The 27159-nt window shown below is 39.9% G+C and overlaps 1 protein-coding gene across 4 annotated transcripts in view; it reads left to right on the top strand.

The window, feature by feature from the left end:
* Positions 1 to 27159, top strand: part of OPA1 (OPA1 mitochondrial dynamin like GTPase) — a 2039562-nt gene that overhangs the window by 1040524 nt on the left and 971879 nt on the right. For all 4 annotated transcript variants that reach the window (XM_044070302.1, XM_044070304.1, XM_044070303.1 and 1 more), the window contains one exon: positions 22698 to 22828. In XM_044070302.1, the coding sequence (XP_043926237.1) occupies positions 22698 to 22828 (131 nt within the window). The remainder of the gene's footprint in view (positions 1 to 22697; positions 22829 to 27159) is intronic.

Raw genomic sequence — 27159 nt, 5'->3', positions numbered from 1 at the left:
CAGAATTCCCATTTCTTCCTATGTAGTTTGCTCCTACCCTTTTCTAAAGATCTCAATTCCAGTTGTTTTATCTCTGTTACTGTATGCACTACTTCTGATATAGTTGGTTTAGATTTTGATTTCCATTTTATAGTAATTGCTTTTTTGGCAGCCACAATAATTGGACACAACAATGCCTTACCATGTCTAGGCAATTCCTATTCTTTGCTCAGAAAAGTCATCTCCCTCATCACACCAGTCCACCCAACCAGCATCTCTGGCAGTGCATCCCACAGAGAATCCTTAAAGTCCGGCAATCCTCTGCACTCCCAAAAAATATGCTCCCAAGCACCTCTTTCTTCCCTGTCACTCCTCCAACATTTAGCTGTCAACCTGAGGAAATATTCTCTGGACTCTACTTGGAGTATAAAAATATGTATGTAAACATTTCCAAGCAAAAATCCTTAATCTTCTAGATTTCATTGCATATTATGCATACATATATTCTCCCATTGTTTATTTGTTAAATGTAGTCTCTCTTCCCAATCCTTTCTAACATCCTCTGATTGACTTATAGTTATCATGCAATATTTTGTATTCTGTTCTAATTATTCCTTTTTAATGGCAGTTTCTGTTGTAGATTCTAATAAAAACCTTACCAGTGCTGGTCTTTTGTTTAGGACCCCCCCCCTTATTTCTTTCTATTAGCCTGTTATCTGATAGCAATCCTTCAGTATAAATAAATTCTTGGCATCTTCCCATTCTGTCATCTTTCTCTCTCTAGCTATTTGCTTCCAGTGCATTGGTTCCTTTGCCATTTTTCTCCAGTAAATTCCAGCCCCCTCATGCCTATTGTCTATATCCCTAATTGCAGTCATCCCTATCAGCAGAATCTCGTTTCTCCTTTCCCCTGCTGGCTTACTTTTTAGAATACTTTCTGCTACTTTATGGATATAATAATATTTATGAATATTGTTATTCTCCTTAAAGGACTGCTTCCAAAATATTTGAATTATAGTTTTCTGCTTGTGATATGTATAGGAGCCTTAACTGTGTAGCTCTGAAATACTCCTTCAAATTGGGTAATCTCAATCTGCCCTGTCCTCTGGAAGAATCAGTTTATCCCACTTGACTCTTGCCGTCTTTCCCATCTAGATAAAATCCTACAGCTCTTTAATTACTGTCCACAACTTCTCCTCTGGTTGATAAAAATATGCCTGTCCCATGTATAAGACTAAAGGGACTAAAAATATTTTGACTGCTTGTATCTTACCATCTAAATCCATATAAAAACGTTTCCATTTTCTCAGTTTTATTTAATCTCTTCCCAGGGTGGCCGCGGTGGTGCAGCGGTTAGCGTTGCCTCCTCACAGCAAGAGGTTCTCCGGTTCGATCCTCGGCTGGGGTGCCTTCTGTGCGGAGTCTGCATGTCCTCCCTGTGGTCACGTGGGTTTCCTTCGGGTGCTCCAGTTTCCTCCCACATCCCAAAGACATGCTGTAGGTGGATTGGACACTCTAAATTGGCCCTAGGTGTGTGTGTGTGTGTGTGTGTGTGTGTGTGTGTGTGTGTGTGTGTGTCTTCTGTGGAAGGTTGGGCGCCGGGCTGGCAACTCGACACTGTAAAACTCCACTGCCAATCATGAGCAGACAGGTGATCTGCTGTGGCGACCCCTAACCGGGAAAAGCCAAAAGAAGAAGATTTAATCTCTTCCCACATATCATTAGATGCCACATCAGCATAATGTTTAATCCATATTCCTAAATACTTCATTTTATCATGTCCCTATTAATACAGATATTGTTGAACCAATTCATGCGTGGGTAAATAATTTACTGCTATTGCCTTTGTTTTAGCTTCATTAATTTTGTATCCCGAAAAGATATGAAACTGTCACAAAATGTTCCACAGCACTGTAATGTCTTTTTCTGGTTTTGTCAGGTATAAAATAATGTCATCTGCAAATAGACCCATCTTTTCTTGACTGCCATGCCAGTTATATCCTTGAATTTCTGAGTCACTTATTTTCTTTGCCAGTGTGGTCCTAAGTATAATGCAAATAAAGGGGAAAGAGGACACCCCTGGCTGGTTCCTCTGTTCAAGCGGAAATTATCAGAGAGGACCCCATCCACTTTAATTTTTGCCTATGATCCCTCATATATCCACCTAATTAACCTTATAATTTTTTTCAGGGAATGCCAATGCTTCCATTGTCAAGCTTATAAAGTCCCAACTTTCTCTGTTAAATGCTTTCTCTGCATCAAGACCCGCCAAGAACAAAGGTATTTTCTTAAATTTTGCTTACTTCTGGATCATCAGTATTCTTTTTATGTTGTCTGATGTTTACCTCCCTTCCACAAAACCACATTGATCCATGTCTATCAATTTTGGCATTACTTGTCATTCGTTTAGCCATTTGACATGAAGACTTTATAATCATGGTTTATTATTGAAATGGGCCTATATGAAGCTGGGTGTGATGGATCTTTACCCTCTTTGGGTATTGCAGCTACCTCTGCTTTCTTCCAGGATGTAGGTGGTACTTCTCTTAAAATGCTGTTAAACAAAACCTTCCAGATTTTTGTCAGTCTTTTCCCTCCAACCTTCCACTGGAATACTATCCATTTCTGGGGGCTTTCTTGTAGATTGGTTATACATCACACTTTTTATCTCTCATCTTCTTCTATCCTAACCTTTAGTAATTGAGCCTCATCTACCGTTTACCTTGGCTCATTTAATTTTTCCGTAAACATTTATATTTGTATCTTTTCTTGATTTCCATATTTCTCTTCTAGGTCTCCCTGATACCATATTTCTCTGCTTTATGCAGACTTTCATAGAATTTCGGAAATATTTCTAATACCTCTACAGGATCTCTTGTTACCTACCTTTTTCTAGGCTTCCTAAGCTTGGTGACCGCCCTTTCTACTTTCTGTTGCCTGAGTCATTGTGCTAAAAGTTTTTGTGTTCTACTGTTATTATCAAAAAACAGTTGCTTAACAGCAATCTCTCAAAACTCGTGCATATTGTCGAGGTGATCCCTTATTTTCTGCGTAGCATTCTGCAGTTGATTCTGTTCTTGTTCTGTGAGATTCCCCCTGTTCTGCAATACTTTAACACGTGTCACTCCCTCTAAATAAGTTTTTGTTACTTCTTAACCATAGCTCCCGTTCTTTTATTTCCATCCTATTTTTATACTACACCTTACTTGCATCCCACTCCCTAGTTATATTTTCAGAAGAAATTTTTGTCCTCTCTAATAGCTCCTGAATAATCTCTACTACCCATTCCTTAAACCCCTCTCTGTTCAGCAGATAGGTGGGAAAGCACCAGTGTCTCATTTTTATTTCATTTCCCTGTGTTTTTATTTTAGTTATTATTGGTGCATGATCTGAAATAGTTATTGGGTATGTATCAAGACCTTCAATTAAATGCACATGTTCCTGTGAAATGTAAATTCTGTCTAGCCTAGTCCACTTTTTATATCTTGGGGAATAATATGTAAATTCACTCCAAACTCCTATTACTGAATTCACATATGCCAAATATTTTCGTAACTTTCTTCAACAATCTACCCTTGTTTGTTATACTTTCCCTTCTGGGCCCTCCAGACACATCTTCACTGTTGCAAATCACATTCCAGTCCCCAACTGTAAGCAGTAATCCTTGCTGAAAACTTTATTTCTCCCAGAATTTTTAAAGCTCCATTATAGCAGTTGTAGGTGGAATATAAACACATACCAGTATAATCCTTCTCCTTTGCCAGTAGCCCCTTAGCACTATAAGTCTGTCATTATCTTTTTATCCTCTTCTATCACTATTGGTGCTCCCCTTGCAATTAATATAAGTACTCCTTTTTTCCTTTGTCCCATCCCAGGTATTCGACTGAATAATCATCCTGAAAACCTTTCTTTATCAAATTCACGTGTTCAGTTCTTTCTAAGTGTGTCTCCTGTAACTTAGCTGTTTGCACTTTATATATATTTTAATATAGTTCACTAATCTTTCTTTTTTGTATTTATCTGTGAGAGCGTTGACATTTAAAGACATTAAAGAAAGTTATTTCCACCTTTTATGTATAACACCTTTTTTGTTAAATGTCTAGTTCCAGCTTTTGTGTTACATGCATATACTGTTGATGTTCTTCGTGTTTCACTGTTGCAGTCATCACACTTGAGTTATTTGCCTGCAGGTTAGCCCTCAGTCGGCCCGAATACCAGAGACTTAGTATTTCTGCGTCGGTTGCTGTCGCTTCAGGGCTGTCGTCAGTTTGTCAGGGGTATAAAAACAGGCAGCTGACCCCATTACATCAGTCTTTCTTGCCAAGGAGCCCGAAGCAGTTTGCACGAGTGCCGGCCGGCCGCTACCTGAATTTTCGTTTACGAATTGAATCATCCTGAAGTCTTCTAAAGCTAAGTACCCCATTGGGATTCTTCTTTCTTGCTCTAATCGATGTCATAAAAAGTTCACAATTGTCTTGCCTGTGGAAAGCAAATACCACACCGAAATTTTCATTCTTACTGCGTCACCTGTTTAGGCCCAGACCACAACGTACCTCGCTTTGGTAAGCCATCCAACTACAGATTTTCTGAAAAAACGTAAGGATAAAGACAGAGACAGACCACACAGGTCCAAACCTGCCGACGACACTTCTGTTAAGCTAGTCGTCAGTTCACCGGTACTCAGTGAGGCACTTTTGGAGCCCTTGATGCCCGCTTCAGTGGATTCGCAGGCCTCTACTGAGACCCGTTCAGAGTCCAGTATGCTGCAAGACTCTTCTTCGACCATGGAACCTGCAGATGTCTCTATCTTGGATGGGTCCGGAGCCGCTGAGCAGGCACCTGCTTCTGAGGAAGTTCTTTACACTACCGATTTTCAACACAAACTGATGACTTCAGTTCTGTCTAAAGCTACAGAGTTACTAAGGCCAAGAGTACGCGCTACGCCTAGAAAACGGACGACCAAAGCGCATGCACCTGCTCCCTTGCCACAACATAAAATGCTTAGAATGGCAGAAGACCTTATTATGCTGACTAGGGGAAGTCAGCCTTCCCCTTCTAAGAGAAAAAGAAATCAGTCCCCAGCAGCTTCAAAAGACCAAGAGTCCAACAACTCTGAGGTTTCTAACTATGAAGACATGCCCTTATCTGCTTATGAGGATTCAGATGCAGAGGAATCCATTCCCTCTGCGTCTCCTCCAGAAGATTTTTCTTTTGGTGAAACCTTACATGCTTAAGAGAGCAGTTCCATTGGGAATGCCAAGACTATCCTCAGTCCAAAAAGAGACTCGGAGAATTTCTAGACTTGCCGCAACATAGGCCTTTAGCAATACCCCCGGTCCTGGAAGTTGTTGTTGATGTCTTTATGGAATCCATCTTACTCCTGATAATTTACCCCCTGCTCCTAGGAAACCAGACAGGTACTACAGAGTACCTGACTCTCATAAATTCCTTTTCAAAAATCCTACTGCTGACCCAGAGATCATTTCCCATGGGCCTAAAGGTATCAAGGCAACTACAACTAAGAATCTCACCCCTTTAGACAGGGATTCCAGAGCTTTGGACAGATGGGGTAAGAAAGTATATACTTCTGCAACTCTCGACATTAGGGCCTTGAATTGTCACTTTCACATGCTGAAGTATCAGCAACATATTATGGAGCTTATTGAGCAAAAAATAGCTACCTTTACAGATTGTGCAGAAAATAAAGAATTGCAGGAACTTATGCATTCTGCAAGCCAAGTCAGCAAGCATACATTGCAGTTTGGCTTTGATGCCCAAGAAGCATCTTGCAGGGCAGCAGTCACTGGTTCTGTACTGTGAAGACATGCTTGGCTTAAGGAGCAGACCTTGCCAAACCATGTCAAATCAAAGTTATTAGACACTCCTTTGAACAAGGGACAATCTGTTTGCCACCAAAGCAGAAGAGGTTCTTAAAAAGATGTAAGATAAAGCTAAATCAATGCAGACAGTTAAAGAATTCTTACAAGTGCAGCCTCCTTGATTCAGTAGGCATTGCCCCTCGAAACACTGGTCCTTTCCAGCCCCCTCTAGGCCATCTCAAACTAGACCCAGGGGAAACAGACCACCCAGCCTACAGTCTCAGGGTATGCAGAGATCCAAGCAATGGAGTGCCCCCACCCACAAAGCAGGGAGTGCTAAGCCACCTCCCTACAGTAAGACCTCATATTGACTTCTCTACTCCACTTCCCACCTCTGCCCAATTACTTGTTCTTCTAGGAGGAAAACTTGCCCTTCATACAAAAAACTGGATGTCCATCACCAAAGACCGATGGCTCCTCAACATTGTATCCCAGGGGTACAGATTCTACTTCCACTCACTGCCAACCCCAAAAGGGTTCCCAGACTTTCCTCCAAAGCAGTGGGCAGATGCACAAAGCCAAGTTCAGTCCCTGCTCTCTATAAGGGCAATTCAACCTGTTCCTGCAGAACAGATGGGTCAAGGATTCTATTACAGACTTTTCCTGGTACCCAGAAAAGAGGGCACTTGGCACCCAATCCTAGATCTTTCAACTCTCAACATCTACCTGGTGGTACCAAAATTCAAAATGCTCACCCTGCAGCAGCTTCTACCTATGTTAGCCAAATATGCCTGGTTAGTCACCCTAGACTTAAAAGAAGCCTATCTGCACATCCGTATTAGGGAGTCATGCAGGAAATATCTTCGCTTCAGGGCAGGATCTATGCATTATCAGATGTTCTTCGTGTTTCACTGTTGCAGTCATTACATTTGGGTAATCTGCTGACAGGTTGCCCTCAGTTGGCCTAATTAACAAAGTCTTGGGTCCAGCGTCGGTCGCTGTCCCTTCTTCCATGATGTCAGGTCGTCAGGGGGTATAAAACATGCAGCCAACTCCATTACATTAGTCTTTCTTGCTGTGCGGTGCCGAAGTAGAAGCAGTTCGCAAGTGCTGGTTGACTGACCCCTGAAATTTTCGTTTTCGAGTTTCAGAACCGAAGTCTTCAACTAAAAGCTAAGTACCCCATTGGGGAAACTTTTTCTTGCTCTTTACAGATGTCAGTAAAAGTTAATAATTGCATTACTTGTGCGAAGCAAATACCTCATAAGGATTTTCATTTGTACTGTATTCCTTGCCTAGGCCCTGATCATAATATACCGTGTTGTCAGTTTTGTGCTAGTTTTAATCAACGCACTATTAAATGTTGTTACATTTTTGCTTCTAAATATTTTGGCTCACGATTTAACTACCCAGAAATGAAGTTGGTCAGCAATCCGACTACCGGAATACCTAAAAAAACGCAAAGAAAAAGACAGAGACAGACCGTCGAGGTCCAAAACTGATGACGCTTCTCCTAAGCCAGTCGCTAGTTTGCCGGTACTCAGTGAGGCGCTTTCGCAGCCCCTGATGTCTGCTACTTTTGATTCGCAGGCCTCTACTGAGACCCAATTGGAGTCCGGAGTGCCGCGAGATGCTTTAAGTATTGAACCCGCGTATGTCTCTACCTTAGATGGGTCCAAAGCCGCTGTGCAGGCACTGGCTTCTGAAGGTGTTTTCAGGCCTAAAGATTTGTATATTAAACCGACGCCATCTTCAAAACTAAGGCCAAAATCTACTTCTATGTCTATAAAACTGATGCTTGGGCCATGTGTGCAGACCCCTATGCCTAAAAAACAAATCATCAAAATGGCTGAAGATTTAATTACCTTGATCAGGGGTAGCCAACCCCCTCCTGCTAAGACACCTAGGCAAGACATTCACTATGAATCTCCAGATCAACATTATATTTCTTCTGATTCTACTGAACAGGATTTATCTATACCTACTTATGAGCACTGATGCAGAAGATTCCATCCCTTCTGCTTCTCCCCCTGAGGATTTCTCTTTTGGAGAAACTTTACATACCTTGAGGGAACATTTCCACTGGGAAAGTCAGGATTTCTCTGAATCTAAAAAGAGACTTAGGGATTTTTCTTCTTCTTCCTCAGCATAGGCCTTTGGCTATACCTCTTGTTCTAGACATTGTTGATGATGTTTTTTTCAGAATCTAGTATGACTCCTGATTATCTCCCTCCGGCTCCTAGTAAGCCAGACAGATACTACAGGGTTCCTGACTCCCACGAATTCCTTTTCAAAAACCTTACTGCTGATCCTGAAACCATTTCTCAGGGTCCCAAGGGCATTAAGGCCTCTACTGCTAAAAATCCTACCCCTTCTGATAGATATTCCAGGGCGCTGGATAGATGGGGTAAGAAGGTTTACATGTCTGCAACCTTGGAAATCAGGGCTTTAAACTGTCAATTTCATATGCTTAAATATCAACAGCATATCATGGGACTACTTAAACAGAAAATGATGTTAATCTCTGACTGTGTGGAAAATAAAGATTTGCAGGATTTATTGCATTCAGCTGAACAAGTTGGAAAACATACTTTGCAATGTGGTTTTGATTCCTTGGAGGCCTCTTGCAGGGGTGCTGTAACTGGATATGTGCTAAGAAGGCATGCTTGGCTCAAAGAGCAAACTCTGCCTGACCATGTTAAAGCAAAATTGTTGGATGCTCCTTTACAACAGGACCGTCTCTTTGGTAATAAGGCTGAAGAAGTGTTAAAAAAGATGGAAGATAAAGCTAAATCTGTGCAAACTGTGAAAGATTTCTTAAAAGTGCAACCTCCAAGATTTAGTAGGCACTGGCTTACTAAGAACTGGTCCTTTCCAGTCCCTTCGAGAGCCGCTCAAGTCAAATCCAGACATTCCAAAGGCTCCAGGGTTCAGTCACAAGGAACGTTTAGAACAAAACAATGGGGTGCCTCTACCTCCAAATCTGGAACCAACAAGGCACCTCCCTATGGTAAACAGTCTCAATGATTTCCATCTACAATCACCAAGCACTTAACTTTTAGCCGCCCCTTTGGGGGGAAAACTGGCACTTCATGCACGAAACTGGCAACTTATTACCCAGGACAAATGGGTTTTAAATATAGTATCCCAGGGATACAGATTTCATTTCCACATGTTGACCACCAGATCTGCCCCCAAATCAGTGGGCAGAGGCCCAGAAACAAGTTCTGTCCCTCATGAATATGGGGGCTATTCATCCTGTACCAGAAGAGGAAAAGGGACAAGGTTTCTATTCAAGACTTTTCCTGGTATCCAGAAAAGACAAATCATGGCATCCAATTCTAAACACATTTCTGGACATTCCAGAATTCAAGATGCTGACTCTTCAACAGTTACTACCTATGCTAGGCAAAGATGCCTGGTTGGTAACTCTAGACTTAAAAAGAGGCTTACCTGCATATCCCAATCAGGGAATCTTGCAGAAGATACCTCCGCTTCAAAGCAGGCTACTTGCATTACCAGTTCTCTGCACTGCCGTTTGGCTTATCTACTGTGCCCTGGGTCTTCACAAAGTGCCTGGCTCCGATAATTGCATTTTGCAGGCAAAGAAATATTCAAATATATCCATACCTGGATGACTGTCTAATTCAGGCAGAAAACAAGGACATTCTTCTAAAGCATCTGGCATTTGTAAAAAGGGTTCTAACTTGTTTAGGGTACACCATAAATGAAAAGAAATCACAACTGGTACCCTCAAAAAATTACATTCCTGGGTGGAAGCATGAATACAGCTGCCCATATGACTTACCTTATGATAGTAAAGCAAATTCAATTGGTGACTTACTTCAAACAGGTGGCCACAAAAACCCTGCTATCTGCAAGGCAAATTCTGCAAGACTTGGGGTTTCATGGCCTCCTGCATTCTTCTAATTCCATATGCAAGATTGCATATGAGGAAACTTCAGTGGTACTTAAAAAGTTTATGGAGCCAACATTGTCACAGCCTGGAAACAGTGATTCCTATTATACCTTGCCTGCAACTAGAGTTCCTGTGGTGGGCAGAGGCCTGACAACAAAACAAGAGACTGCCATTCACTCCACCCCCTGCTGCCCAAACCCTAACTACAGACTCATCAGACTATGCTTGGGGGGCTCATCTGGCAGGAAAGTGCATTCAGGGCAAATGGAGCCCAAATCAAATGCACCTACATAGCAATCAGAAAGAGATGCTAGCTGTACAGAATGCACTGACAGCCTTCAAGGACTACCTTCATCCGGGACAACTAATGATAAAGACAGACAACACCACAGTTATGTGGTACATAAACAAGCAGAGGGGTACACATTCCTACCCTCTTTGCAGACTAGCCATGGCATTGTAGAACACGGCCTTGACCTATCAGATACAACTACAATCTCAATTCCTGCCAGGAAAGCTAAATACTCTGGCAGATGAACTAAGCAGAAATCTTATGGACCCACATGAATGGAAACTGGAACCACAAGTTTTCAACATGTTGACACGCAAATGAGGGAGCCCAGACATAGACCTTTTTGCTTCACCCCAGAACTATCAGTTGGACAAATTCTGCACAAGAATTCATCACAAAAAAGCTTGGAAAGTGGACGCTCTATCATTCAGCTGGAAAAACCTATCAGTCTATGCTTTTCCCCTATGCGTCTGCTCTCCAAAGTTCTACTAAAAGACAGGATAAACCAAAAAATTATTCTGATTGCTCCAGACTGGCCTTGCCAACACTGGTACCCACTCCTGCACAATGTGTCACACCTTCCTTCGTGGCACCTGCCTCAGACACCTTACCTTCTATCTCAGAAGAACTACCTAATTCTGCACACTCAGCTCCAAACTTTGAATCTTGCAGCGTGGCTAATCAACTAATTTCATCCTTAGCATCCCTCAGCAAACCTGTGATGGATGTCATTTTGGAGGCTAGAAGGCCTAGTACTAGCAAATCTTATGCTGACAAATGGAAAAGATTCTGTGCCTGGAACCAATCACAAGGAGTAAGCACAGCAATGCCCAACATTCCTCAGATTCTGCAATACTTAAACTGAGATGCTTCACAAGGGCCTATCTTTTTCTTCCATAAAAATCCATGCCTCTGCCATTTCAGCTCATTACAACACAGAACCTCCCCCTTCTCTCATCCTCTGCTAAAGCAGCATCTCAGAGGGGCCAAAAATTTAAGACCTCCCAGGAGAGCACCAACTCCTGCATGGGACCTCAATTTTGTTTTGGAAAAACTTACTCTCCCTCCTTTTGAGCCAGCTACTACTGCAGACCTAAAATTTCTCCCCTGGAAAACAGCTTTCCTTTTAGCAGTCACTTCAGCTAGAAGGATTTCAAAATTACAGGCTCTTATGGCAGTGGAGCCTTTCATTATTTTTCATCCAGACAGGGTGGCTGTCAGGACCAGTCCATCTTTCATGCCTAAGGTGGTATCCAGTGTGGCTATTAATCAAACCATTCATCTGCCAACCTTCTTTCCCAGTCCATAGAACAAGGGTGAGCGGATTCTGCATTCATTGGATGTACACAGACAACTTCGATTCTACTTAAACAGGACAAAATCTCTAAGAAAATCTGAACAACTATTGGTGGCATTTGCTGCAGGGTTAGAGGGAAAGGCTATTTCAAAGCAGACTATTTCCAAATGGATAAGCCATTGTATTCATTTCTGCTATATGCACCATGGTAAACCTATCCCCAAGGATCTCAGATCTCATTCCACCAGGGCTGCATCTACTTCTGCAGCCTTTCTCAGAGGGGTTCCTACCAGAGACATTCTAGAAGCTGCTACCTGGAGCTCAGTTCATACATTCACCAAACATTACCATTTACCTCTCTTCTCTAAATCCAGAGCTGGCTTTGCCACTGCTGTCCTGCAGGGCCTTATAGCTGCTCCTAATGCTGTATAAATCCATCCTTCCAACCATAGCTGTGGGATTCTACCCAAATGCAATGACTGCAACAGTGAAACACGAAGAACATAGTACAGTTGTGTACACTTACCATAAATGTAGATGTTCGAGTGTATTCACTGTTGCAGTCCTGGTTACCCACCCTCCAGCCCCCTAGCCTTTTTGGTGTATTTGCTTTTGTTTGGAGGTATATTTTTTTCTGTTTTAAATTATATACATACATACATACATATATATATATATATATATATATATATATATATGTATTGCTCCCCATTTGGGGGGCACCTGACATCTGGGGCAAGAAAAAACGGATGTAATGGTGTTGGCTGCATGTTTTATACCTCTGACGACCTGATGTCATGGAAGAAGGGACAGCAACCGATGCAGGATCCAAGACTTTGTTAATCAGGCTGACTGAGGGCAACCTGCCAGCAGATTACTCAAATGTAATGACTGCAACAGTGAATACACTCGAACATCTACATTTATGGTAAGTGTACACAACTGTACTTTTTCTGGACTTCCCTTTGGCTTATCCACTGCTCCCAGAGTATTCACAAAATGCCTGGCTCCAACCATTGCTTACTGCAAACAGTGACATTTTCAAATTTACCCGTACTTGGATGACTACCTGATTCAGGCAGACAGTCAGGAAATGCTGTTGCAGCAGCTGACATTTGTAAAAAAAACACCTTCTAACCTCCCTGAGGTACACCATCAACAAAAAGAAATCAAAACTAGTCCCCAGTCAAAAGATTGTATTCCTGGGAGCAAGCTTGGACACAGCATCCCATATGGCATTCCTCACTCCAGAAAAACAAGCCTATCTGACAGACTATTTTACTCAAATGGCCAGCAGAACCCAGCTATCCACAAGGAAAATCCTGCAGGCCCAAGGGTTCATGGCCTCTTGCATCCTACTAATTCCATATGCCAGACTGCATATGAGGAAACTTCAGTGGTACGTAAAAAGTCTTTGGTGCCAACATTCTCAGGACCTTGAAACCGTCATTCCTGTCATACCCTGTCTAAGGACAGAGTTTCTTTGTTGGGCAGCAGCATGCAACCACAACAAGGGACTGCCCTTTACTCAACCCCACGCCGCCCATACCCTAACCACAGATGCATCAGACCATGCCTGGGGGGCACATGTGGACGGCAAGTGCATTCAAGGCCACTGGAGCCCAAGTCAATTTCATCTGCACATCAACCAGAAAGAAATGCTAGCTGTGCAACATGCTCTGACAGCTTTCAGATCCCTCCTCTCACCAGGACACCTGCTAATAAAAACAGACAACACCACAGCTATGTAGTACATCAACAAGCAGAGGGGAACCCACTCTTACCCACTCTGCAGGCTAGCCATGGGCCTGTGGAACACGGCCTTGAACATGCAGGTCCATCTGCAAGCTCAATTCCTGCCAGGCAAACAAAACTCACTGGCAGACGACTGAAGCAGAAATCTCCTAGACCCACATGAGTGGCAATAAGAGCCCAGCACCTTCAACCTTCTGATTCAGAAATGGGGACCCCAAAGGTGGATCTTTTTGCCTCCCCCTGCAATCACCAGCTCAGCAAATTCTGCACCAGGACACCTCACAGCAGGGCCTGGAAAGTGGATGCCCTATCCTTCCAGTGGGTAAACCTCTCAAATTTATGCATTCCCCCCTCTGCCTCGTCTCTCAAGAATATTACTCAAGAATAAGACAGGACAGACCAAGGGTAATCCTGATTGCCCCAGACTGGCCATGCCAGCACTGGTAGCCTGTCACCGATGCCACCCTGGCACCTACCCCAGATCCCAACCCTCCTCACTCAGCAGGGGAGAACAGATCTTGCATCTGCAACTGCAAACCCTGAATCTTGCAGCCTGGCTTATTCCTTGAATTCTCCCCCAGTGACCGGCCTAAGCAAGCAAGTGCTGGATGTCCTTCTTGAAGCCAGAAAACTCAGTACAAGGAAATCCTATGCTGATAAGTGGAAAATGTATTGTTCCTGGATTCATTCTAAAGGAGAGGACACAACACTGCCCTCCTTACCTCGAATCTTGGATTACTTAGCAGATCTACTCCACAGAGGCCTATCCTTCTCCTCCATTAAGATCCATGCCTCTGCCATCTCAGCTCATTACAACACTGAGACACCTCTCTTCTCTCACCCTCTCATCAAACAGTTCCTGAGAGGGGCAAACAACTTAAGGCCACCAAGGAGAGCACTCACCCTGCTTGGAACCTTAACTTTATACTGGAAAAACTCACGCTGCCCCCTTTGAGCCTGCAGCATCAGCATCCTCTCTTGGAAAACAGCCTTGCTTCTGGCCATCACTTCAGCTAGAAGAGTGTTTGATTTACAAGCACTTATCACTGTGGAACCTTACATTATTTTTCATGCTGACAGGGTCTCCCTCAGGACTAACCCTTCCTTTATACCTAAAGTGGTGTCCAATGTGGCTCTCAACCAATCTATCCATTTGCCAACCTTCTTCCCTAATCCTCAAAATAAAGGGGAAAGGATCCTGCACTACTTGGGCGTGCACAGACGGCTCAGATTCTACCATGATAGGATTATGCCCTTCAGGAAATCTGACCAGCTTCAAGTCAGTTTTGCACCTGGAGCAGAGGACAAGGCCATTTAAAAACAAACAATTTCCAAATGGATAGCACACTGTATCCATTTCTGCTACAAATACCATGGGAAACCAACCCCTCAGGGGTCAGAGCACATTCCAGTAGGGCAACTTCTACCTCTACAGCATTCCTCAGGGGAGTCCCTACCAGAGACATTCTGGAAGCTGCTACCTGGAGTTCTGTATACACCTTCACCAAGCCTTACCACCTGCCTATCTTTTCCAAATCCAGGCAAGTTTTGCAACAGCAGTCCTGCAGGGCATACTAGCCAGCCCCAACTCTTCTTGACTGCCTCCACCCTTTCTTCAGCTTTGCGAATCAACCCAAGTGTGATGACTGCAACAGTGAAACACGAAGAACATAGTACAGTTGTGTACACTTACCATAAATGTAGATGTTTGAATATATTCACTGTTGCAGTCCTGGTTTACCACCCTCCAGCCCCCTTGTTTCTCTCTCTCCTCTCTATGGCTATTACTCACCCCTTACAGGGCTATTGGTATTTACTCTTTACTGGCAGTGTTTTTCCCACCATAACTTAGCTCCCTGTTTGGGGGGCTCCTGACATTTGGGGCAAGAAAAATTGATGTAATGACATTGGCTGCTTGTTTTTATACCCCTGACGACTTGACGTCATTCCTGAAGTGACAGCAACCAACGCAGAAATACTTAGTCTCTAGTATTTGGGCCAACTGAGGGCTACCTGCAGGCAGATAACCCAAGTGTGATGACTGCAACAGTGAATACACTCAAACATCTACATTTGTGGTAAGTGTACACAACTGTACTTTTCTTGTCATATCCATTTGAGCCTAAGTTACATCTTAAAGAACTTTTTGGTTTTATTTAAAGCCCTGAAACAAACAAAAAATGCACACTCCCAATACCCCACAAAACATTTTAACTTATTATTTACACACAAAACTAAGTACATCTTCATATACTGAAGTTTTACTCTTCTACTAAGAACAAAGGTCCCAAACTGACAGCCGCGCTCACAGACTTGAGTTAACCTAAAAGAAATGTTAAATATGCTAAGACACATGGTGCGGCCTGTGCATCTGTTAAGTGCTAATTGCTTTTATCCCTTCTTTATAGCTCTCCCAGCTGTGAAAACCCCCGAGTGGCTTCAGAGATCATTGTGTCCTAGCCAATTTCTCTTCTCAGTTTTGTTTTTCAATTCAGCCAGTCAATTTCCACCAGCTTGTAGCCAGTTTCTCGTTATCAGATTGATTCCATAGAAACATGAAAAACAGGTGCAGAATTGCTACTGAACATACATGTTTTTGCTAGAGAAAAGCCTCATAATATTCAGTATTATTTTTCATTTACCTGCTTACTGTTAAAACTCATTAATAAATCAATCTAAGGTCCTTAATCCAGTCATTTCTTTATGCAAGAATTAGAAAAAGCACATTCATTTTTTTCTTTGTCATGCTCTTTTAACCAGGCTGTTTTTTTTTTTTTTTTTTGTTTTTTTTTTTTTTTGCATTGCCTACATTTTTTTAAAACTGAACAAGAAGAAAGAGTGAGGGGTAGAAAGAAAAAAGAAACAGCAGCACCTGTTTACAATCCTATACTATACTAAAAAAAAAACTGAGAGTGTTACTTTATAGCATGGAAAGAAAACCGCACACTACAAAAAAGTGCTAATAGGAAAAAATTCTTTACTTACATTTAACTTTCTCCCTCTTCTTCCCCTCTCCAAAGCATTTTTTGAATATTAATGACATGAAGTAGGGCATATGATTTAGAATCCCTCACAAGTCCAGCAAATTCTTAAATAGTCCAATATATACAGATTTTCTTGTTCTGTCATTTTCTGCACATATAATTATTATATTGTAATCCCATATTAAGTTACTGGTTTTATTGCTGTTCATCTCCTTCTCCCAAATCATGTCATTGCTTCATTTCCAATGTGCTCTCAGTTCTTCTAGTCAGCTCAAATGCTCCCTTCTTCCACTACAGCATTTTCCATTGAAGCACTCAAAAAAGTTTCACAGGTGCAGTCTTTATTACCAGAAAAACAAGAAGCAGAATCTCTTTCTGTTTCACAGCTCATTTTTTGTTGTGGAAACTTGTGTATTTCCTCCTTGGCATGTACTTCATCTAAAAAGAATGTTGAACTTCCAGGAAAGAATTATTTGAAGACAGCTGGGTATAGCAGTTTGAATCTCAAACCTGCATCTCAACATTCCTTGAATAGTGGAATAAATTTGCTTCTGTCTGGTGTACAATGAATAATCTTTCTCCACAAACACTCTGCTCTCTCCCACTTTTAGTACTTTGTCCTCCTGCCACAGTTTTGTCAAAATCAACTAATTCTACTGGTAGGATTGCATCCGTACTACTAAAGGTCTAGGTTTCTTTCTCATAGCCAGGTTTGGAGCATACACATGATGATGAAGATTGCAGTTTTAACCAACTAAAAAGCTAATCAGTCATTGGAAAATGTTTTTAAGTTTGCAGACAGTCATCCCTCAAGTCAGGCTCCAAGAGATTTTTTTGTGAGTTCTGGATCCTTTTAATCTCAACAAATGAGTAAAGAATGAGCTATCTACAAATCAAGATCTGTTTGGCTAATCTTTCCTCAGACATTGCACTGAGCAATCTGAAGACTTAGTTCCCTCTTGATATAAATTTGGGTAAAATTTTGTACTGAGTATGAACTTTTAAGGGAAAAGCATTTTAGAGCACATCTCCAATTTCCTTCTACATACTACAAGCAAAATTAATATACAGAAATAACTGAATGAGGCGTTCAATTGACAAAATGTAAAAAACCCCAGCGATACGAAGCGCCACTGAAATCGCTTATCCACTCACAGCTGTCAGCCAAAAATCCTTTGTAGGGGTTGAATAAACTTCTACACACAAAAGGTAGATAGTAAAAGCAGTTTTAATCCACACAAACGTTAAGCGCTTTCACTCACTAATCGTGAGCTTCTTCAGAACGTTCAAACAGCTGTTTTAGAATGTTTAAATATCCATTAATGGCGCCAAAAAAAACTAATCAGCTCCTTAAAGCTGACATGTCTACATATATAGTTTATTCAACCCCTGCAAAGGATTTTGGCTGACAGCTGTGAGTGGATAAGCGATTTCAGTGGCATTTCGTATCGCTGGGGTTTTTTACATTTTGTCAGTCGAACGCCTCATTCAGTTGTTGGGTTATGGATTCCACTCATGACATTTCAGGAGTAGACTCGCCCATGCAGAGAGACAAACTAAAGGAACTTCATATGGAGGTGTCTACACTGAGGGGCGAAGTTGGTAAGCTCCTTAGCCTGCTAACCAATATGGGGATTTTTAAAGGAGACTTGTTTGATAGAGACACGGCTAATGGAGCAGCCAGTCACAACAACTCCAAATGCAGCTGTAGAGGTACTAAGATTACAGGCAATGGACAAATTGATGTATTTGAACATACGCATAGGAAGGTATCTTCTAAGGATAGTCTGGTTATTGTTACTTCCTCACCAGAGATATCTAATGGACAGCAACAGAGAGAACACAACGTGGACGGTATTGACATGCCTGCTATGCCTATTCGTGTGGAACCGAGCAGTAGCAGACTTGCAGCTACGGATTTCACATTTGATTTTTGTTTCAGCATCCTCACTGAGGAGGCTAAAAGGACAGGTACTAAACCAAAATACAGTCAACAAATGCACACATATGCCCATACTAATGCCACAGACATTAGTAACAAAGGTACTGTTTTAACTAACACTTACAATCATCAAAAGAAGAATGTGAATGCACAAGAAATGAAGAAGGATACAGTTTTAAAGCATTTTTTTGACACTCGAGTTTTTGATAAAGTATGTGACGCTAAAAATAGTGAACAATTTAATCCTAACAAGTTGAAAACAACATTGAAAGACTTGATATTCTTGTTGGGGAAAAATTGAATGTTATAAATGCTATTAAGCTTGACAATGCTTATTTATCACATTGTATTAATATGAATATAGTACCCGTAGGCTTACGGTTTTACAAGGCAACTATGGAGATTGAATTAACTAGTGAAGTAAAATCAGAATTTAACAAATTATTTTGACAAATTTGGGGTGCAATATATGAAGATGTTAGTTAAATTTAACGATGAAAAACTATGCAAAATAATAAATGAGGTTGAACAGATAAATGAAGTCATTCTCAATGACTTAATGTATGAGAATTGGGAGAAACTTTATTTCAAGCAATTTGAGTTAGCTGAATCCAAAACTAAAAAGGCCTTTGACAAAAAAGTAAGAAAATTATTAGGGACACTGAACAAGTACAACAAAGGTCAAATGTATCAATGGGGGGGTGGGACACAGAAGGAAGATATCTATATGGGTACACATAAGGTTGGAAGTTCCCAATACCATTCTAATCATTTAGGAAAGAGCAATTTTGGAAATTTTCGTCAGGGGTACAAGACAAACACAACCAGTTGGGGGAGGGGGGAAATGGAAAAAGAAAGATATACGACATCAGTACCAATGGGAAGTGAGAACTTAGTAAGAGCATCCAATAAATACACAGAAACCTCAGAAAGTGTTATTAATATTGTCAAGGAAGGTGTTATATCCAGTTACAGGGAATTTAAAATATTTAATTACACTCAAATAAGTCTGGACAAAGCACACTTCAGCCTATTGTCTAAGGGAATGAAATTTATTCCCATAACCCGTTTTCGAATAGTGGATTGTTTGAGTGAGTTCAAATTGTACATAAGGAAGTTAAATTTAGCATTGATGTTTAAGGACAAAGGGGAAAATAACCAGGTGAACAACAGTGTTTTAAAAAAGAAAAGTAGTTGTATGCCAGTGATGAACTCTAATGTACAGTTATATGATAGGTTCGTAACACAGCAAATCTATCAGTTTAATAACTGGTGTACAAGGAAGAAGTTGAAACACAATTTAACAGTGGAAGAAGCAGATGTTTTTAAAAAGCTTAGAACAGACAACAGTATATGGGTTATGAAACCTGACAAGGGCGGAGGCATTGTGATATATGACGCTTTAGAATATAGTATAAAATGCATGACATCCTTCATGGTTCAGGCAATTATGACACAGTATCTTTGAAATGAGGTCAATATTGCTTACAGATGGATAGATTTACATATTGAAGAATTTCTTTTGGACAGATGGATATCTGAGGATTTATACAACTTTTTAAAAGTTGAACACCCTACATTGGCAACTCTTGTGGGTATACCTAAGGTCCACAAAGATGTCAGTGATCCACCATTCAGACAAGTAATATCTGGTAGTAAATCCAAGACCTTTCCATTAGGAGTAGCAGTGGAGTCTATGCTAAAACACATTTATAGGAACATCCCACATATGGTAAAAGATTCCTGGGAATTTTTAATGAATTACCCAGTAGACATTTGGAACAAAGATCAGTTATTCACATCTATTGATGTGATTGACTTATTTTCATGCATACCTAGGGATGAAGGAATGGAGGCTTTTACCAACAGTATTAGAAAACACAGTTCTCTAGATTGGGATAGGATCTGTTTGATAACAGAACTTATGTCCATAGTACTGGACCACAACTATATTTACTATGAAGGAGAACTTTTTAGACAAATTAAAGGAGTCACTATGGGGGCAGCATGTGCCCCCATTTTTGCAAATCTTGTCATGCTTGACTGGGAAGAGGAGAAAGTATTTAAAAGTAATTATTACAACAACATAAAATACTATTCTCGGTTCCTAGATGATATCTACATTCTATGGGAAGGTGACCAGGATTCGTTTAACACTTTCATGGAATATTTAAATAGCAGTAGTGAATTTCTGAAATTCACATCTGAGAGCAGTGCTTTAGGGGTGGCATATTTAGATACGTACATCACTAATGATGGAACAGGCTTTAAGTCAGTGATTCATAGAAAGAATACTTTTTCTAACTCGTATGTTGAATACAACAGTAACCACCCTAGAAAACTAATGTACAACATCTACAAGGGGCAATGCATTAGAGCCTTGAGAATGACATCAAACTATGGGGATATGATGGAAGAAGTTAGATATATTTTTGAGTTATTTAGAGACAGGGGATATGATACTCAAATGATGAAAGATGTTACTGAATACGTGATTAACGAAAGGGGAAAAAATATATTCCTTTATTAGGAGCTAAATTTAATGAAGTACAAGGAAACAGTGACACAAGGAAGGAAGAAAGTAACAATAAAGCATTTAATAGAGCTTGTATTTTGGAATATGGCCCACATATTAATCAAATTAAGGAAATCCTTAGTAGAAATTGGCATGTATTACTGACAGATCAGGAAAAGTTGGAAATATTGGGCCCTAAACCGACATTTGTTTACAAAATGGGCAACAATTTGAAAACACTTTTGGAAAGAGGTTTGGAAGTAAAAAAAGTAGAGAGGGTTACACACACATCGAAATGTGGTGCATGTAATCAGTGTTTCGATATATGTGAAGATATAGGCGTAATGATGAATAATATTAATAAGATGAAAATTTGTTTTAGACAGGGCAATTGCAATACTAAATTTGTCATATACCTAGCCAAATATATGGCATGTTCAGCATACTATATAGGGAAAACCAAGAGAAATTTTAGGAAAAGAATTTACTCTCATTTATATAGTATTAGAACCAAACACCAAAATAATGCGCTGTTTAAACATATAGATAGCCAAGGAGATAAACATTATTTTAAATTTGCCATCTTGGAGAATGTGGGAATTAATCCTAGGGGAGGCAGTATTAAAAATGTATTAGCATACAAAGAGGTAAGGTGGCAGTTGCTGACTGATGCAGCGACTCCACCAGGTTTAAATGAACGGTACTTGCATATTATCGCAACCAGATTTTCACGGTTGCGACTTTCGCTAATTTCGATAGAAATGAGGCCATGAAACAGTGTAAATTGGCATTCAGAGTGTGTATTGCTGGGGAATAATTCCGGATTACCTTTGGGAACAAAAACAGTGGAGAAAGCCCTCTTCCTGTTTTTTGCATGCTTGTATTGTCATGCCTGCTGTCAGTGTGATGGACGGATTGCATTCACTGTGTGGAAGGAATCCTTCAGAGAAGAAAACACAGACATAGTAGTGATGGTTTTAGTGACTTTTTTTTTTAACAATTTCTAAATACAATAATGGTTAAAAGTAAGCAAGTGTGGATTAAACAATTTCTCAGTGTCTGTGTTTTACTTTTCTGAAGAATTTCTTCTGCAGGTTCAAAATGAGACAAACGATAGTATGATAGCTGCCATGAAAAGTGTAGCGTGCCTGTGTAATGCACGCAAAAAAAAAACAGGAAGATGGTTTTCTCCACTGTCTGTTCCTGAAGGTAATCTGAAGTTATTCCCCAGCAAAACACACTCTGAACACCACTTTACGGTAAATGTAAAGTTTTGGGGCACTACTACACATTTACAAAGACGGTTTCAATTGCTTCATGTACTCCTATCTGTGGTGGTATGCGCATTTCGCAACCGTGAAAATCTGGTTGCGATAATACATAAGTACCAAATGAACATATTCCTGTCAAACCCTTATTAGAAATAGGGTTTTGACAGTGCACATGATATTATGAGCACACACTATTTTTTAGCAACATTTAGATATGGTTATTATATTGCATAGATTATGTTTTGTTTTTTATTGCAATTAGTATTTTAGATGAGACATTATTGTACTAGATTTGAGTAGTGTACACTATTTAGGACATGTCAGCTTTAAGGAGCTGATTAGTTTTTTTTGGCGCCATTAATGGATATTTAAACATTCCAAAACAGCTGTTTGAACGTTCTGAAGAAGCTCATGATTAGTGAGTGAAAGCGCTTAACGTTTGTGTGGATTAAAACTGCTTTTACTATCTACCTTTTGTGTGTAGAAGTTTATTCAACCCCTACAAAGGATTTTTGGCTGACAGCTGTGAGTGGATAAGCGATTTCAGTGGCGTTTTGTATCGCTGGGGTTTTTTACATAAATACAGGAATAGGTTAAATATGATCACCTACATTAAGGATCTCTTTAATAAACCATCAGATATTGACGACTTCTGACATGCACTGCAAACACATCCTTCTCATTAAGATCATGCAAGTTTGAAACATGAATTCCTACAATTCACATTATGTGTAAATATTTTCTAAATCTTTTGCAAATTTTTATAGGTTTCCACAAATGAAATATTTTGAGTAGGGTTGGTTAGTCCAAAAAGTTTAAGAAACACTGCTCTAGAATGAATGAGTATCCATTTTGTCCTTCTCTGTATTGAAAGATTGCTTATTGTTGCAGTTGTAAGTATGTGCATGCTTAATATTGTTTCAGATGGCTCTGTGGATGCAGAACGCAGTATTGTGACTGATTTGGTCAGTCAGATGGACCCTCAAGGAAAGAGAACAATTTTTGTTTTGACTAAAGTGGATCTTGCAGAAAAGAACTTGGCTAGTCCCAGTAGGGTGAGTTGCACGTGTCTTGATATTTTTTATTTGTATCTTTTGAAACATTAAAAAATTTACTTTAATCTTTTGCTTACAGTATTTTTAATGCCATCCACAGGTTCATAAGTAATATGGATTATAGTTTTGTGAATAAGTAAATTTATGTACAAACAGTGGGAAGCAGACTGTATGAAGTGTTTTTGTGAACATAGCAGACCTGCATCTAGCACAGTACTTATTAGTGCAAAAGGCCAAAAAATGGTGGACATGCATATTTGTGGGGTTTTGCAGTGGTGATTGCATTCCTTTTGTTTTGATACAGTATTAACCATGTGGTGTCATGCAGTGTGCGAGTAATACCCACATGAAACTGATGTTCAGGATAGCAGTTATAGGCCAGCCTATCAGTGGTTATGAAGTTGAGAAAAGAACCGTCTCTGACTGTCAAATATTACGTCAGCTGCAAATACCTACCCAAAAGTCAAACAACAGATTCAGTCCTGGGCACATTGTTTCATGTGATTCAAGTAGGGATTATGCAGAAACTGTGCCATACAATGTATATGGGTAGAGCCACAATACCATTGCACAGAATGCAAGGTGTCTCTCTAGTGTGGAATGCTTTGCAGAATACCATGGCCACACTATCCTGCGAGCATAGTTGATGTCTCTTCTTGGTGGCCTCTGCCAGTCTAACAACCAGTGTAATATTGTGTGCCCAAAACTGCAGGTCATGTCAAGCATCCTGCTGTGGCCTACGCATGCTACTGCATTGTGCACTGCTCATACTAAATACGGTTCCTTGGGTTATGTATCCTCCAACATCTAGTGACATAAACATTACCCATAAATGCAGTTTTTTGCAGAACTTGTTGTATACCAGTCAAAATAGTTTCCCTTCACACCATAAAAACAGTACTGCAGCCATGCTATGGAAACAGTTATGCTGTTTATTGTAAAGCACACTGTTGTATCATGGAAGTTTTTTTTTTTTTAATTTGGCCTTCTTATACCTTTGTAAGGGAATATTCAGGGAAGAGCATTCATGGTCTCTGAAACGGGCACACACCTGGGTTCTCATTTCACATTGCTTGACACTTTGTGTGTGTGTGTGTTACTGCATTAGTGGCTAATCTTCATTAACCACCTGTCTTGCAGACTGAAGGTTGTTTGCCAAAGATGATTGTGTGGATGAAGTGGACAAATAGTACACTTACTGTTTTATCTATTTTACATTTGTTAACCAGGATAGTCCGACAGGACACAGGTCTATTTTCAGCAGAGGGCCGGGGAGAAAAGCTCCAGATGTGGATAGTTACATAGCAGTTTTATACAGTTAGATATAGATACTAATACAGAATTATAAGATTGCATGCATACTTAAAAACTTGGAATACATACATACTTAAAACTTAACACCATTAGTTTTCTTGTCCGAACTTAGACATTTTAGTGTTACAAGGCTGAATAAGGTAGCATATCATTCAGTAGCACAATATATATGAGAATGATAGTCAAATGTTACGGACTTTTGAGACTACAAATAGCCAGGTAGTGAAGAAAGTAGTGAGTTGGTTAGTCAGGGTTGCTACAGGGGTACAGCCAGTGACTTTTTAGGTATTTTTTGAGAGATGTTTTAAATTGGTTTATCATTTTTTTCTTTATTCTTGAGATGGGGGGCTAGTCTTGGTTATCTTATTCTACTTGTCAGCAACTTCTGATCTGATGGTGAACTCAGAAATGAATGCTGCTCAGAAGTCTGCAGTGTGGTAAGAACATCATTTTATTCATAAACCGTGCCTTGCTGTGGGTGAGTTACATCCAGATGTACAAAACAAGTCATGGTGAACAGAATGTACATCATGAGGCCCCATTATGTGTCAACGTGACATCAGTTACCCAGTACGACAGTTCTTTGCGTGTTGTTTCACGTAATTTGGTTTGTTACAGGTGTGTGTGTGTGTGTGTGTGTGTGTGTGTGTGTGTGTGTGTGTGTGTGTGTGTGTGTGTATGTATATACTTGTTTATGTATGCTTGGAGTGGTACAGTTGTTGCTTTTGGTTTATTGATATATGAATGTATGGAGATTGCACTTTGAACACACAGCTGTGCAGTCCAGGTGGCATCACTGCAATGGGTGTGGTGTATGTCACTGTCAGGACGAGGAGAGGTGTCCATATCTTCACATATCACTGGCACAATGCAGGATGTACATCATGACTCAGTTTTGTGTGCTAATGCAGTGGTCACAGTGTGTGATTATTTGGGGGTGGAGGACCGCTTTGAATTTTGGACCAAGCCACTGAAACATACCTGTATTGCTTTGAGAATGTGAGTGCATTGTGTGATCAACACTGTGTATGGTGGAGGTAGGGGACCAATGTGTATGCATAGTAGTTAGCACTAATTAGGTAACTGTTACTCTGACACTTTCAGTAAGCCAGTACAGAGGGCTAGAGCACTAAAATGCAAGATGTGCTTTGTTTCAACAGGTTTGTGCATTTTATTATAACAGCAAACTACTTAATGTCCTGAAATGATGATTTCTTTTTGTTATGTCCTTCAGATTAGATGTTAAACCATGCTTAGGAATGAACATGTAACTCCAAAGGGAACCACAGCTGAACCACACAATAAGATGTAGGACTGGAATTAAGTACTTTAGTTCTCTTTACTTATAAAGAACTTCATCAAAATAAACAGTACAAAAATAATAGTACATTTAAATGTGATTAATCATGATGTCATCGGTTAAAAAACAACCAGATTTTAGGTTATTTAAATGAATAAATTCTTAAAGGAATCATCAGTTTAAAACAAAATTACATAAATAATTAGATACATTTGTACTTCAGCAAGTTTTTAACAGAAATGCAATTGTTAAGTTCTGGAGCCATATTGGCTCATAAAAAACTTGCCATTTTAATTCTAAAAATTCAAGATAGGCATTGAAATGTTCAACAAAACTAGTTTTATCTAAGTGTTCTGTAACTAAAAATGTGAACTTCCTTAAATTCCTTCACTTCTGATTGTCTATGGTATTCGTATTATCTCTTTTCTTAACAGCCAACATATGTTCTTTAATTTGATCAGCTAATCTACATATAGTTTTTCCCAAGTAGAAATTATCACAACTGGAACAACTAGCAAGGTATACTAGTCCATTACTCTGATAATGGTACCTCCGTCTTGCTGTCAGAAAAAAATCAATATGTTTGAAATACTAGCTGCCTGAAGATAAGATAAACCTACAATAACTACAGCTCTGGCAAGCATAGGTGCCATAAGGCTTAGCTGGCTCTGTGAACTTTTGCTGTGAAGGCGGTTCTAGAATATGTTTCAAATTTTAGTAATCTTAAAAATAGAATTAGGAACATTACCAACTATCTTAGACAATTCTTGGTTGCCTAAATTTTTTTCCCAGTTGTCAGTGATTATGTTGTGAATCCTAGGACTGTCAATACTTATAGGAATTGGGAATAAAACAGCAAATTATTCTTTGCATTATTGGGATCACTTTTTATTTTATTGGGAACAAGCCCTGCTCTCAGAAGAAGTGGAAACTTAATGTCCCTTTGTTTGATGACATTACCAGTAATAACCTTTAAAGTGTCTACCGGATAACCTCGTAATTAAAAAAGATTCATGGGTATTTCCACCTCTTCCACAAAGATCTGGTCATCACTGATGAGACGACTAAGTCTGATGACCTGTCCTCTGAACACATTTAATTTCATGAAAATTGGGTGGGAACTATCAAAGTGGAGGTAATTGTAAATGTTTCTTTATGAAAAATGTTAACTCACAAACCTATTTTCCCCCATCAGCATTATGATCTCTGTGTCCAAAGAAGTTGATGGTGATCCCTTTATTACTTTCCACAAAATTCAACCACTGAACACTACTGTTGATCTGTTAAAGAAATTCTTCAAATAAGGACATGTCACCCGTCCAGATGAAAAACAAGTAATTTATGTATCTTTTATAGTAACTCACTTATTTAAAGTTGGGTAACATAGAAAGATATTCCTGTTCCCACCAACACATTACTAAGTTAGCAAAAGCGGGAGCTATCTGAGCCCCCATTGCTACTCCACTAACTTGCTGACATATGCTGTTCCCAAAATGAAAAAAAATTATTACTTAAAACCAACTCTAATAAATGACAAATAGTACTGATACCGAGTCCTAAATGATTTGTGTATTTACTTAAATAAAATATGCCAAAATGCAAGCCTTCCTCCTGTTCTGTAATGGTGTATAAAGAACACACATCAGTAGTATATAAAAAAATCTCATTGTTGGAAAAAGAATAATTTGTCAGTTGGTTGAGGAACACCCGTGAATCT

The sequence above is a fragment of the Protopterus annectens genome, chromosome 4.part1, assembly GCF_019279795.1.
Source record: "Protopterus annectens isolate FY-2018-M chromosome 4.part1, PAN1.0, whole genome shotgun sequence".
Taxonomy (NCBI): Eukaryota; Metazoa; Chordata; order Ceratodontiformes; family Protopteridae; genus Protopterus; species Protopterus annectens.
This window is presented reverse-complemented; position numbering and strand designations above follow the sequence as displayed.